The sequence below is a fragment of the Vipera berus genome (assembly GCF_964194415.1).
Source record: "Vipera berus genome assembly, chromosome: Z".
Classification (NCBI taxonomy): domain Eukaryota; kingdom Metazoa; phylum Chordata; class Lepidosauria; order Squamata; family Viperidae; genus Vipera; species Vipera berus.
Window position 1 is genome coordinate 129513587 of NC_138205.1, and position 13731 is coordinate 129527317.

General features: G+C 44.2%; 1 protein-coding gene across 10 annotated transcripts in view; it reads right to left on the reverse strand.

The window, feature by feature from the left end:
* The window catches only part of OBSCN (obscurin, cytoskeletal calmodulin and titin-interacting RhoGEF), a 246317-nt gene that overhangs the window by 182506 nt on the left and 50080 nt on the right, over nt 1–13731 (reverse strand). For all 10 annotated transcript variants that reach the window (XR_014028536.1, XM_081344177.1, XM_081344174.1 and 7 more), the window contains exons 21-28: nt 13063–13338; nt 11766–12032; nt 10366–10635; nt 7268–7534; nt 6435–6701; nt 3570–3682; nt 3056–3209; nt 2155–2316 (exon numbers count right to left, since the gene is read on the reverse strand). Coding sequence is in view for 9 of the 10 variants with exons in the window: in XM_081344177.1 (XP_081200303.1) it covers nt 2155–2316; nt 3056–3209; nt 3570–3682; nt 6435–6701; nt 7268–7534; nt 10366–10635; nt 11766–12032; nt 13063–13338 (1776 nt within the window). In the remaining variant the exon portion in view is untranslated. The remainder of the gene's footprint in view (nt 1–2154; nt 2317–3055; nt 3210–3569; nt 3683–6434; nt 6702–7267; nt 7535–10365; nt 10636–11765; nt 12033–13062; nt 13339–13731) is intronic.

Sequence of the window (13731 nt, forward strand, 5' to 3'; positions counted from 1 at the left end):
AGTCCAAAAGGAATCTTTACTAGGACATGCTTGGTTGTGGGAATACAAGACAGGACTTAGTATTGTTTTACAAATTTAAAATTTATACTTCGTGTCATCCCTTTTGTGGGGAAAAAAGGAACTTTGAATCTTTACGGTTATTGCCTTCTTCCTTTACAGATTCAAATGGAGACACAGGCCAGATGCCTTCTTCCCTAACCCTCCCTTTTGTTCCCCCAGTTCAAAAGGTTCCCTTGGTCTTTGAAATAACCTAAGGCAGGCTGAATCCACATCCGCTCCTCCTTCCTCGGGAGATGGCAGAATCCATTGGGGGGGGGATGATAATGTTTTAAACATACATTTATGAATGTGATATAAATGGATTCTGACACCTAGACCATTCCGGACAAATGACTGTCCAGTCTCTTCTTAAAAGTCTCCTAAGCAGCAAGGAAGAAGAGGATGATGATTATTGCTCCTTGCTTCTCTGGGGATGATAGGTAAGGAGATACAAAGGATCCTTGAGCATTATTGGTGGTGACTGCTGCCATTCTACAGGTAGTCCTCAACTTATAATAGTTTATTTAGTGACTGTTTGAACTTATAACAGCATTGGAAAAAGTGACATGACCCATTTTCACACTTACGACCATTTCAGCATCCCGATGCTCACATGATCACAATTCAGACACTTGTCAACTGACTTATATTTATGATGGGTTGCAGAGTCATGGGTCATGTGTTCACCTTATGTGACCTTCTGACAAACAAGTTCAATGGGGAAGCCAGATTCACTTAACAACTTGTGCCTAACTTAACAACTGCAGTGGTTCAATTTACAACTGTGGCAAGACAGGTTGTAAATTGGGACAAAACTCACTTAACAAATGTCTCAGTTAGCAAGAGAAATTTGGGGGTCAATTGTGGTTATAAGTCCAGGACTACCTGTCCTGCAACTTTGTGTTATTATTATTGCTTGTTGCATATCAGCCAGATGCTCAGACTGGATTTGGTCTTTCTGTCCACTTCCCAAAAACCTGAGATAGGCAGATGTGAATATTTGGTAGGGGTTCAAGGTCCCATCACAGATTGTAAGCTGTTCCAAATCAAGCTGCCTTCTGCAATTGACTGATAGGGACTTTATCAATGGCAATGATACATTATTAATGTTGGTTGCAGCGTCAACCAGATATCCAGATTGGATTTGGTCTTTTGTCTACCTTTTGAGACCTTCCCAAGGGCCTGGGATAGGCAGATATTGTCAAAATTCTCATCATAGCATGGAAGCGGTTCTGAATAAAGGTGCCTTTTTCCAACTGACTTATGAGGATTTTGTCAATGGCCATTAGTCAATTGCAAAAGGTGACTTGAGTTGGAATAGTTTACATCTTGCAATGAGACCTTTAGCATCATCAAAGATAAGCATCCTATTATTATTATGGGTCATGAAACCCATGACCAAGGGTACCACAGGAAGAGAAACCCAGATAAGCAGGGATTAACCCCAGACAATCAAGCAGAAAACAATAGCTTAATCAAGGCGCCACCCAAATCACGCTTCCACCAACAATGGCAAAGCAAGCTACTGTATATAATTAGGGAGAAAACCTACACTCCTTCACACTGAGGATGTTACCCAGTTGGGTCATGAAATGTCTGCAAGGAAAATATCGAGCTCAGATAGCACAAAGGATCCCACACAAAGATAAGGATGGATTGACCCCAGACAAACAATCAAGCAGAAAACAATATCCTAATCAAGAAGCTACCAAGAAAAAAACAAAACACCCCACCAGGGGAAACTGTATATAAAAAGGGAGCAAACTTCATATTCCTTCATATGGATGATGTTACCTAGTTGGGCCACGAAATATCTGCAAGCAAGCATCCAAGCTCAGACAGCATCAAGGACTCCACAGAAAAGAAATCCAAATAAACAGGGATTAACCCCAGACAAAAAAATTAGGCAGAAATCAATACCTGGATCAAGAAACTACCAAGAAAAAAAAACCTACATCCAACCAACACTGTTCTCTTTATCTACGGCAAGCAGATGTACATAAAAAGGGAAAAAACTCCACACTCCCTCACAAGGATGATGTTATCTAGTTGGGTGGTGCGATGTTTGCAAGCAAACAACCAGAGTCCATCAGGTTTCAATTCTCTTCTTCCTACCTTCCTGACGTAGTTTGATGTTCTCTCCAGTCCTGATTTTGTTTTCGTTACTGAACCACTGGGTTTGGACGTCATCATGCGAAATCTCACAGAGGAAAGAAGCACTTTCTTTTTCGCTCACTTCAACATCTTCCAATGGTTTTACAATCTTGATGTCCCGGGCTAAAAAAAAATCAAAATGAGACATTTTTGTTTAAGATTAAGGTTTCTGTGTTCCTTGCAGTCATTAATGTGTGTTGGGGAATTATCCGCACTTTTATTTTGTATATTAGCAGGGGGGAAAAATCCCCAGGGGAATAGTAAGAAGTGGATCTTGAGGTTCAGCTAGGTGGCCAGCATTCAGGTAAAAGATGGAACTAGAACTCACCGTCTCTTGGTTTCTAGGCCTGCACCTAGAACAGGGGTGTCAAACTCAATTTCACTGAGGGCCGCATCAGCATTGTGGTTGCCCTCAGGGGGCCAGGTGGGTGTGGTCTGGGTGGGCGTGGCCTACTGGGTGGGCATGGCTAAGGTGCATATGGCCTAATGGGTGGGCGTGGCCAGCTCTACATCATTCGCATCAAGGGTGTCTATGGGGGCCTGGGCAAGAGTGGGACACATCTGAGGGTCTCTGGCAGGAGGAGGGTCTCTGGGCCAGGGCCAAGGCAGAGGGGGCCGTTCCCTCACTGTTTCCAGGATGGCTTCGCGGGCCACATGAAACCACTTCGTGGGCCGGATCTGGCCCCCGGGCCTTGTGTTTGACATGTCTGACCTAGAACAACACTCCAGAACACATTTAGGAATAAAACGTGGCTGTGTGTCTAAAAGGAATTATAATGTGATTTAAACTTCTTTTCTATAAAATACTGTTAATCACAGCTCCTAAATTCTCATTCCTTGAATAAGATTCAAAGATTTGTACCGCAGATCTCCAAAACAGCTGAGCTCTTATCATCCACTGCGTCACACATGTATGTTCCTTGGTCTTCATATTCACATGTGTGAATGGCAAGGCTTCTCTTTGTCCCTCTGGAAGCAATGACCATCTTTTTACTCGACCGGATCTCCACTCCATTCTAAAACCAAGAAGTCCACAGAGGAGTTTATTGACAGATAATTTTACTAGATCTGAGTTTTGAGGTAGGTCCTGAGATACAGGTAGTCCTCAACGTACGACCACAACTGAGCCCAAAATTTCTGTGACTAAGTGAGTTTTGCTCCATTTTACAACCTTCCTTGCCACAGTTGTTCACCAAATCACTGCATTGTTAAGCTAGTAACAGAGTTGTTTAGTGAATCTGACTTCTCCATTGCCTTTCAGGACTATCTGTATTCCCATGAAGCTACGGATGCAATCTTACAAGACAGAGGTTCAGGAAACTGCAGTCATTGAAGAGAAGTCCACAGGCTTATATTTAATAAATTTGATACTATACCTTACGCCACTTCACTTCCGCATTGGGCCTGGAAAGTTCGCACTCAAGTGTTACGTCATCCTTGTTCTGAATTTTGAGGTCTTTTAAAGGTGTGATGATTTTCACGGGGGTTTCTGCCAAGGAGAAATAACACGTAAGTAATTGAAATGTTAGCCATAAATCAGGTTAAGTTTCTTAGCCTGGTCTTGTTGTGATTCAGGGCCAGCCTGTGGGTCCGGCAGCCGGCTCGGATGTCTCGGATGACTCAGACGAGGGGGAGGAGGAGGGTGTTGAAGACGAACTTGCTGATGATGGCTTGGAGGCTTCGCAGAGCCCCCAGCCAGGGCCCTCTTCTCAGCTGCGCGAGCCCGACAGTGCGGATGATGATGACCCACAGCTGGCCCTGTTCAAGGACGCCCGACGCAGGAGGCAGTCAAGCAGGAACAAGCAGAGAAAGGCTGTGGGACTCCTCGGAAGGAGGCACAGGGAGGCCACGCCCTGAACTCTAATAAAGGGAGTGTTTGGGGAAGGGCTGGTTGCTGAAAGCAACCGCTCCGTTTGAGGATCACAGTTCCGGTGTTTTGTTTCTTGTTCTGTTGTTTGTGTAATAAATCTTGGCAGACGCCTTCCAGCCTCAGACGCTCTCCAGCCTCTGCCGTTTGTACAGGGGTTGCCTTTCTGCAAGGCCGGTAGCAGGCTGGTACAGAACAGGTCTGCCTCTGGCCAAAATAGCATCAAACGGGAAGATAAGTTAATATATTTTATTTATGCATAAGTAAAAGATAGGTCTGTCACAGATATAAGGTGAGAGGACCATTAGAAAAAAGAGAAATTACATTACAGGTAGTATTCCACTTACAACATTCGTTTAGTGACCATTCAAAGTTACAATGCACTTGAAAAAAGGGACTTGCGACTGTTTTGTTTTGTTTTTAATCCCATTTATATCCCGCCCTTCTCCGAAGACTCAGGGCGGCTTACAATCTAAGCACAAACCAATGTGCTTAGCAATAGCCTTCATTCTATGTATATGCCTGCTTATTAGGGCTTTCGCCCCTCCCCCCAAGCGGCATTATTACAAAGTCAGCTTAATTGCCCCCAACAATCTGGGTCCTCATTTTACCTACCTCGGAAGGATGGAAGGCTGAGTCAACCTTGAGCCTGGTGGTTTTTACACTTACAACTACTGTAGCATTCCCATGCTTACGTGATCAGAATTCAGATGAATGAACCTTTATTGCCAAAGTACAATCATGTATACATTGATATTGGCTGAGCCTCCCTTCGTGCCCCCACCCCCAACTCACAGTGACACAAACCCTCCATCTTATTACACCATGTGAACTAATTGCACAACGCACCGGCCTTGCAAGTCAATCATACATAAAGTTTATAAAATTATTTCCCGTTCAAGAGCCTGACAGCCCATGGACAAAAGCTGTTCTTCAGCCTGTTAGTACGGCTGGCTATACTCCTGTATCTCCTGGTAGGAGAGTAAAGAGGTACCGTCCAGGGTGTGAGTCATCCCTGAGGATTTTCCTCACTCTTCCAAGGCAGCGGGCCCTGGTGAGGTCATCCAGTGGTGTCAAGGGACAGCCCACGATGTTTTGTGCTGTGCTCACCACCCTCTGTAATATCTATCCACGGCTGTCAGACCAGCATACCAAACCACAATACAGTGCGAGAGGACGCTCTCTATAGTAGACCGGTAAAAGAAGGTCATTAGCCGTTGTTCTACCCTGTTCTTCCGCAAGACCCCGAGGAAGTGAAGTCTCTGTTGGGCCTTTCTGGCCACCTGAGTTGTATTGACTTTCCAGGTAAGGCAATTATTGGCAAATAATTCATATTTATGACAGTCGTAGTGTCCCGGGTTTTGTGATCTCCTTTTGCAACCTTCTGACAAGCAAAGTCAACAGGGAAGCCATATTCACTTAATAATTGTGTCACTAGCTTAACAACTAAGTGACTCACTTAACCATGGTGGCAAAAAAGATTGTATAATGGGGCAAAAGTCACTTAACAACTGCCTCGATTAACAACAGAAATTTGAGGGTCAATTGTACTCGTAAGTTCAGGATGTCTAGGCCTGCTCAGTCTCAAACAGAGAAACAGAAAATCAACTCCGAGTGCAACTAATTCCGAAGTTTATCACTAGAAGAGAATATTTGCAGATCTGGGTTGACCTTTGGTATTCCTTGGTGCTCTCCGAACTTGGTGGTTTTCTTGCAGACGTTTCATGATTCAAGTGCTAGAAGGGAGGGGTGTTGCGGAGAGGAGGAGGAGGAGGAGGAAGGGAAGGAGAAGGAGAAGGAGGAGAAGGAGAAGGAGAAGGAGAAGGAGAAGGAGAAGGAGAAGGAGAAGGAGAAGGAGAAGGAGAAGGAGAAGGAGAAGGAGAAGAAGGAGAAGGAGAAGAACGTGGTCCTTGGTGCTCTCTGAACTTGGTGGTTTTCTTGCAGAGATTTCATGACCCAACTAGGTAACATCATCAGTATGACTAGGGAATGAGATTTGCTCTCATTTTATATACTAGTCACTGCCCTGTCGATGGGAGTGTTCTTGGTAGTTCCTTGATTAGGCTGTTGATTACTGTGTTAGTAGTTCCTTTTTGGAATATTATTTACTGCTTGGTGTTAAACTCTGCTTATCTGGGAGTCGTTTGCTTGTCAGAAGGTGTTGTGATCTTTTAGATTTTTAATTGTCTTTTCTAAATGGTGTGTAGATGTTGTTCATCTCTATGTGCCTGTTGATGGCTGGTTTGTCTGAATGCCAGGTTTCCAGGAATTCTCCAGCACTTATCTCTGGTTTATCTCTGCATTTACATATGGTTTGTGTGGCTACCAGGTTAAGGGCTACCTGTAATTTAAAAGAGGTTGTCTGAACACCTACCTTTCACATTAAGCCTGCTTGTGGTGTGAATCCCTTCGGCCTTGAAGGAAATAAGAGATGAGTCTTCCAATGTCAGGGACGAGAGGGTCAGTGAGTGCTTCTTCCCTTGGGCTGTTATCTGGCAGTTGTCCTGAGACTTGAGACGCAGACCGTCCTTCATCCAAACTGCTTCCACGTCTTCGTGGGACAGTTCCACCTCAAAAGTGACTGATTCCTTCTCGTGAACATCCGTTGGCTGCAGGCCTTTGATCAATTTGATGGGTCTCACTTGGAAATGGAACAAGATACATGAGACAAGTTCGTGTCAAAAATCTCATATTTATCACTCTTCAATTGAGAGGAACATAGGACCTCCTTGTGAAACCAACCAAATTTGTAGGACATTTGACCTCATTTGAAAGCCACTGCTGCCCCCATCATCAACGCTAGAAGAGTTTGCTCTGTCTATATTCATTCATTCATTCATTCATTCATTCTTTCGCTATGGAGTCTTTGGTGCTTTAAGATTTAAGCTTGGCTACTTTCTCACAGATGTCTCATGACCCAACTAGGTAACATTATCCATTCTGGATCTAGCAAGAAAACCTTGCTAAACATCAGAGCGCACCGAGGAGGAATTTCCCAACCGTGAGAATTATGAAGGGGTGAAACAACCTTCCTCCTAAACTCATGGGGTCCCCATCCCTGAAGGTTTCCAACCATTGGACAACTATTGATCTGGGATAATCCATGGCTTCCTGGCCTGGTCTAGAAGCTCTCCACCATCCCCTCCAACCTTCTATGATTCTCACAAGAGTTGTGTTCCTCAGAACTAGACCCAAGAGAGGACTTACTGTCTACAGTGACCTTGGCTTGTGTCTTGTCATGGAGAGTCTCGCAGGAATAAAACCCACGATCATCGCAGGATGCACTCTTGATCACCAGGCGGTGCTTTGTCCCCTGGGCGTGGATCTCGAGATTGGCCGTTGGATGAAGGACACTCGCGTTCTTTGTCCACTTCACCTCCGTGGTTGGCTTGGACAGCTCAACTTCTAGGATAACACTCTGCTTCTCTTCTACGGCTTTGGCCTCCAACTTCTTCACGAATAACACTGGTGCTTCTGATTTTGAGGCAGACCAAAAGCATCAGGTAGATTAAAAGCACTACAAATACGGGTACTCCTTGACTTACGACCATTCATTTAGTGACCATTCTGAGTTACAACAGCACTGAAAAAAGTGGCTTAAGACCAATGCTTGCACTTATAACCATCGCAGTAACCCCACAGTGACTAGTTGCTTGGCAACTAGTATGCACAAGTAGTCCTGACTTTTAACCATTTGTTTAGTGACCATTTGAAGTTACAGCAGAAAAAAGTGACTTATGACCATTTTTCACACTAATTATCTTAATGAATGAACCTTTATTGTCAAAATACAACCATGTATACCTTGAGATTGGCTGAGCCTCCCTTCGTGCCCCCACCCCCAACTCACAGTGACAACAAACCCTCCATCTTATTAGTTGCAGCATCCCCATGGTCACATGATCCAAATTCGGACGCTTGGCAACTGACTCATATTTATGATGGTTGCATGGTCCCAGGGTCAGGTGATCCTTTTTTGTGACCTTCTGACAAGTAAAGTCAATGGGGGAAGCCAGATTCACTTAACAACCGTGTTGCTAAATTAACAACTACAGTGAATCAACTGTGGCAAGAAAGGTCATAAAATGGGGCAAAATTCACTTAACAACTGTCTCACTTGGCAATGGAAATTTTGGGCTGTCGTGATCGTAAGTCAAGCACTACCTATATTTAAAATGGAGCAATATTTCCAACCAGTATTAACATTTTCTATACTAGATGAAACCTTCAAAGCTTGCAATTTCTTCTACCATCTTATTCTGGGTAATGTCTTTACAAAAATAAGTCCAACACAAAAGAACATTTCTGTAATGTATTGGGCTTGCTTGTTAACACCACGATGTAACGTCTGGTAGGCTGCTGGAGCAGAGAGCTAGCTAACGGCTCCCAGCATCTCAGACAACCCATCTCCAGCACTGCCATTGGTTGCCCCTAGGTGGCAATAGGTTGCTTCAAACCTATTGGCCGCCGCCTAGGGGCTAGGGTTATGAATTGCTGCATCTGCAGCCCTGTTCTCTAGTTCAGATCCTGCAAGCAATAAACCATGATCTTTGCTGAACTCACTCACCTCGTCTTATTCCTGCGCAACGAACCCAGTACTCAACAATTTCTATCTAGCCAATCAGGATTTGACGCTTTCCCCTATGTGAAAACATGCCTTGCAAGAAGAAAACTAGCGTTATAGGGTGATGACTGTTTCGAAGATCACTAGGTTTCTATTGTCCTCGACCTACGACAATAACTGAGCCTCAAATTCCCACTGCTAAGCAGGCACTCAGAGCAAGATCCAGAGTTTTCCACCAAGCATGTACATCAGACATGTCAAACACAAGGCCTGGGGGCCGGATTTGGCCCGCAAAGTGGTTTCATGTGGCCCCCGAAGCCATCCTGGAAACAGTGAGGGAACGGCCCCCGCTGCCTTGGCCCTGGCCCAGAGACCCTCCTCCTGCCAGAGACCCTCAGATCTGTCCCACTCCTGCCCAGGCCCCCATAGGCACCCTTGATGCGAACGATGTAGAGCTGGCCACGCCCACCCAGTAGGCCATACGCACTCTAGCCACGCCCACCCAGTAGGCCACGCCCACTCTGGCCACACCCACCCGGCCCCCTGAGGGCAACCGCAATGCTGATGCGGCCCTCAATGAAATTGAGTTTGACACCCCTGATGTACATGACTTATGATCAGAGAGTCCAAACTTTTTGTTGCTAAGCAAGACAACTGTTTAGTGAGTTTTGCCGCATTTTATTACCTTTCTTGCTACACTTGTTAAATGAAACACGGCAGTTGCTAAGCTAGTCACACTGAATCTAACCTCTCCGTTGACTTTGCTTGTCACATGATCCTGGGACACTACAACCATCATAAATATGAACGAGTAACTTCAAACTGTTATTAAATCAATGGTTGTAAGTCAAGGACTATCTGTATTTGTAAACAAACCACTTCTCCCTTGTTAGATCCAACTGGCTCACAAGGACAGGAAGGCAGGGTGTGTTCTGGGTCCCATCTATTTGGATTGTATATCTATGGAAACCATGAAAAAGGGCCTCCTTCGTGCTGGCCCCATCTTTATGGAACATCATTCACCCTGAGGGGTGGGGGAGGTGCTGGGTGGGGCTTTATTTGGGAGTTTTTAATAATATAAGCTGTGACATGTAAGTTTGGCAGCCAATAAATTATAAAATAATAAAATAATAAAATAAACCAATTAAAATAAAAAATAGAATAAAATAAAGTAAAATAAATAAAACAATATAAAGTAAAATAAAGTAAAATAAAACAATTACAATAAATAAAAAATAAAGCAAAATAAAATATAAAACAAAATAAAATAAAAAATTAAAATACAACAAAATAAAAATTAAACTAAAACTGAAATAAATAAAATTAAAATACATAATAAAAATACTGAAATAAAAATAAATAAGATAAAAATTAAAATACAATTAAAAATAAACTAAAATAAAAATAAATAAGATAAAAATTAAAATACAAAATAAAAATAAACTAAAATCAAAATAAATAAAATACAACGAAAGAATAAAAAAATACAATACAGTAAAACAAAAAAATAAACTGAAATAAAAATAAGATAAAAATTAAAATACAAAATAAAAATAAACTAAATAAATAAATAAATAAAATAAACAAACATACAATAAAACAAAAAAATAAAATAAATAAAAAAGTCAAGTAATAAAATAAAATATAAAATAAACAACAGTCCAGATCAAGGGGAGAGTGTCCAGAAATGAGATCCCACACCTGGACATGTCCTTCCGTCCCTCATGGACCCCTGTCTCACCTTCCACTCGGAGGTGGGCCCGGCTCTCCTCCCCCTCAGCTTTGGCTGTGACTTCCCCACTGTCTTGGACTGTCAGTTCCGTGATGATGAGGCTGTGATGGACATCCCGATGAGAAACGACGTATTTCTCGCTGGCTTCGACCGGGGTTCCACGGTGGCTCCACCTAACGACCACATCGCTGGGTGAGACGGTGCATTCAAAAACCACCTCCTTCCCTTCTTCTGCGATGACTTTGGAGAGGCCCTTGACAAACTTCACGACGCGAGGCGCTGGGGAGAAGAGCAGAGATACACGTCACACACGGGGGGGGGGGAAATGTTCTTTTGTGAATGTCTGAAGGGCCTCCTGAATTTCTCGGAAAGTGACAATGAGCAATTTAATAATAATAATAATAATAATAATTTTATTTATATACCGCCCTTCTCCCGAAGGACTCACGGCGGTGAACAGGGCAAACATATAAAAATACAAAGATACAAAAGTTAAAAAAGAATTAAACACAATGCCCAAGCTGAAACAATAAATACAACAGTAAAATCCCAACCCATCCCCCATCAGGCCAGGCCAGCTTGTTCGAATAAGTGAGTCTTCAGATTGCGTCGGAAGGAGCGAAGGTCGGGCGCCATCCGGAGCTCGACCGGCAACCGATTCCATAAATCCGGGGCGCCCGGATTTATGCGCTTTGCAACTAAGGAACTGTTAGTTGCATGTACAAGTGGTTCGCTCTGGCCTTATCGCTAACAGGGAAGTCGCTCGTAGGTAGACAGAGAACAAACCCATTCCCTACTTACACTGGTGATGTTACCCAGTGGGGTCATGAAACTTTGGCAAGAAAATAACCAAGCTCAGTTAGAAGATCAAGAATCCCAGAGTTCTCCTCCTCCCCACAAACCCAGTGTTGTGTATGCCACCATAACACCAGGTGGCATTGGTCAGGCGGCCTGATTGGTCATCCTGTCTGGCGGGAAATACAGGGCACCGGGTTGGGTGTCACCTGGCCAGCAGGAATATGGAGCAACCGGGTTGGCTGGCTACAGGGGTTGCTGTATCTATAAGGGGCAGCAGAGGTGGAGGGAGTTCAGTTCCATCTTGTATTCAATAAAAGGTATTACGTACAATGCCGTCTCGTCATTGCCTCCACGCGGCCGCCCACACCACAACACCCCCCTCCCTTCTAGCACTTGTGATGTTACTTAATTGGATTATGAAACATCTGCAAGAAAAGTGCCAAACTCAGAGAGCACCAAAGACCCCACAGTCCTCCTCCTCCTCCTCCCCTCCCCTCCTTCTCCTCCTCCTTTCTGCAAACCCCATTCTGTTCTAACACTGATGATGTTCCCTAATTTACAACAGCTGCTTCCTGTGGCACTACCACATACCCCCTAACTTCAGGAAGTACCTGTGGGTGTGACTTGAACGATGCATTGGTCATTCTTTGTCTCACATGAATATTCTCCCTTGTCCTCAGCCTGCAAACCGGAGATGATCAGCACTCTCTTGGCACCAATTTCTTGCATCAGGTAGCGCTTGCTAGCTTTGAGAACCGTTCCGTCCTTGCGCCACACAACCGCACCTTCGGGCTGGTTAAGTTCACAACTCAAACTCAAAGCCTTTCCAAGCTCAGCTTTTACAGGCTCCAGCTTTTTGGCAAACTTAACTGGTACTTCTGCAAGGGAATTGGAAGATAGAAAGAAAATAAGTCAAAAGACAGACCATAAGAGTATTTATTTAAATTTTTTATATCTTGCCTTTATGATACAAACTGGTATAAACATCCAGCGGTATAAAATGGGCTGAACGCAAAGATTGTCTTTGTCCAATGGTTTATTTGATAGATACAATTCTTGGCTTAAGGAAGACATATTTTTAAGGTTGGAATAGTCTGTAACAGAAGGGACGCGGTGGCTCAGTGGGTTAGGATGCTGAGCTTGTCGATCAGAAGGTCGGCAGTTTGGCGGGTCAAATCCCGAGTGCCGCGTAACAGTGAGCACCTGTTACTCGTCCCAGCTTCTGCCAACCTAGCAGTTCGAAAGAATGTAAAAATGCAAGTAGAAAAATAGGGACCACTACGGTGGGAAGGTAACAGCGTTCCGTGGGCCTTTGGCGTCTAGTCATGCTGGCCACATGACCACGGAGACGTCCTCGGACAAGCGCTGGCTCTTTGGCTTTGAAACGGAGATGAGCACCGGCCCCTAGAGTCGGAAAGGACTAGCACGCATGTGCGGGGGAACCTTTACCTTTAGTCTGTAACAGAAGGGGATATTTTTTAGCTTGAGATTCAACCATGGGATCCTTGGTGGTTTCTGAGCTGCATTTGTTTCTTGCAGATATTTCATGACCCAACTAAGGAGCATCATCAGTGCTAGAAGGGAGGGGGGTATGCAAGGAGGAGGAGGAGGACTGTGGGAACATGATCAAACCCCCTCTTCCTTCTGGCACTGATAGGGTTACCTAATTGGATCACGAAACATCTGCAAGAAAACCCAGAGGTTCAGAGAGCCCCCAGGAGCCCCCAGAAGTAGTAACTAGTGACTCACACAGCTCTTGACACCACATTATTTTGAGGCTGGAAAGATCTTGAGATGATTTCTTTCATCTATGACTGATCTGATCTTTCTGTCTTGCGTTAGTTGGCCTTGCAGCCTTCACGAAACTGTTTTGACATTTCAGGATGGCCACCTCCGTTTGTCTCTCACCTTCCACTTTGAGTTGGAACTGCTGTTTCTCACTCTTGACTTCGCAGGTGTACAGACCAGCATCTTTGGTTTTGGCTGTCTTCACAATCAAGATCCTAGCCGCCTTGTCCTTCTTTATCTTATAGTTCTTGCCATCTTTGATCTCAACTCCGTCCTTGAACCATTTGACCTCAGCCTCCTCAGGTTGTATCATGGTGGAGAAGACAACTTCCTTGTGCTCCTGAGTGACAATGGTCTCCTCCTGAGCAGCTACTCTTTGGAATTTGACCTCTGGTTCTGGAAGACCAAGAGGAAAATAAGTACAGGGAAATCCTCAACTTACAATCACACTTAAGACCAGAATGTCTGTTACTAAGCAAAGCAGTTATTAAGTCAGTGGTGAATCCAACCCTCCCCCCATCAATACCTCATAGAACATAACATCATAGGATTCGAAAGGACTTTGGAGGTCATCTAGTCCAACCCCCTGCTCAGGCAGGAAACCATGTACCATTTCAGACAAATAGTTGTCCAATCTCTCCTTAAAAACTTCCAGTGTTGGAGCATTCACCACTTCTGGAGGCAGGTTGTTCCACTGGTTAATTGTTTTAACTGTCAGGAAGTTTCTCCTTAGTTCTAGGTTGCTTCTCTCCTTGATGAGTTTCCATCCGTTGCTTCTTTTCCTATCCT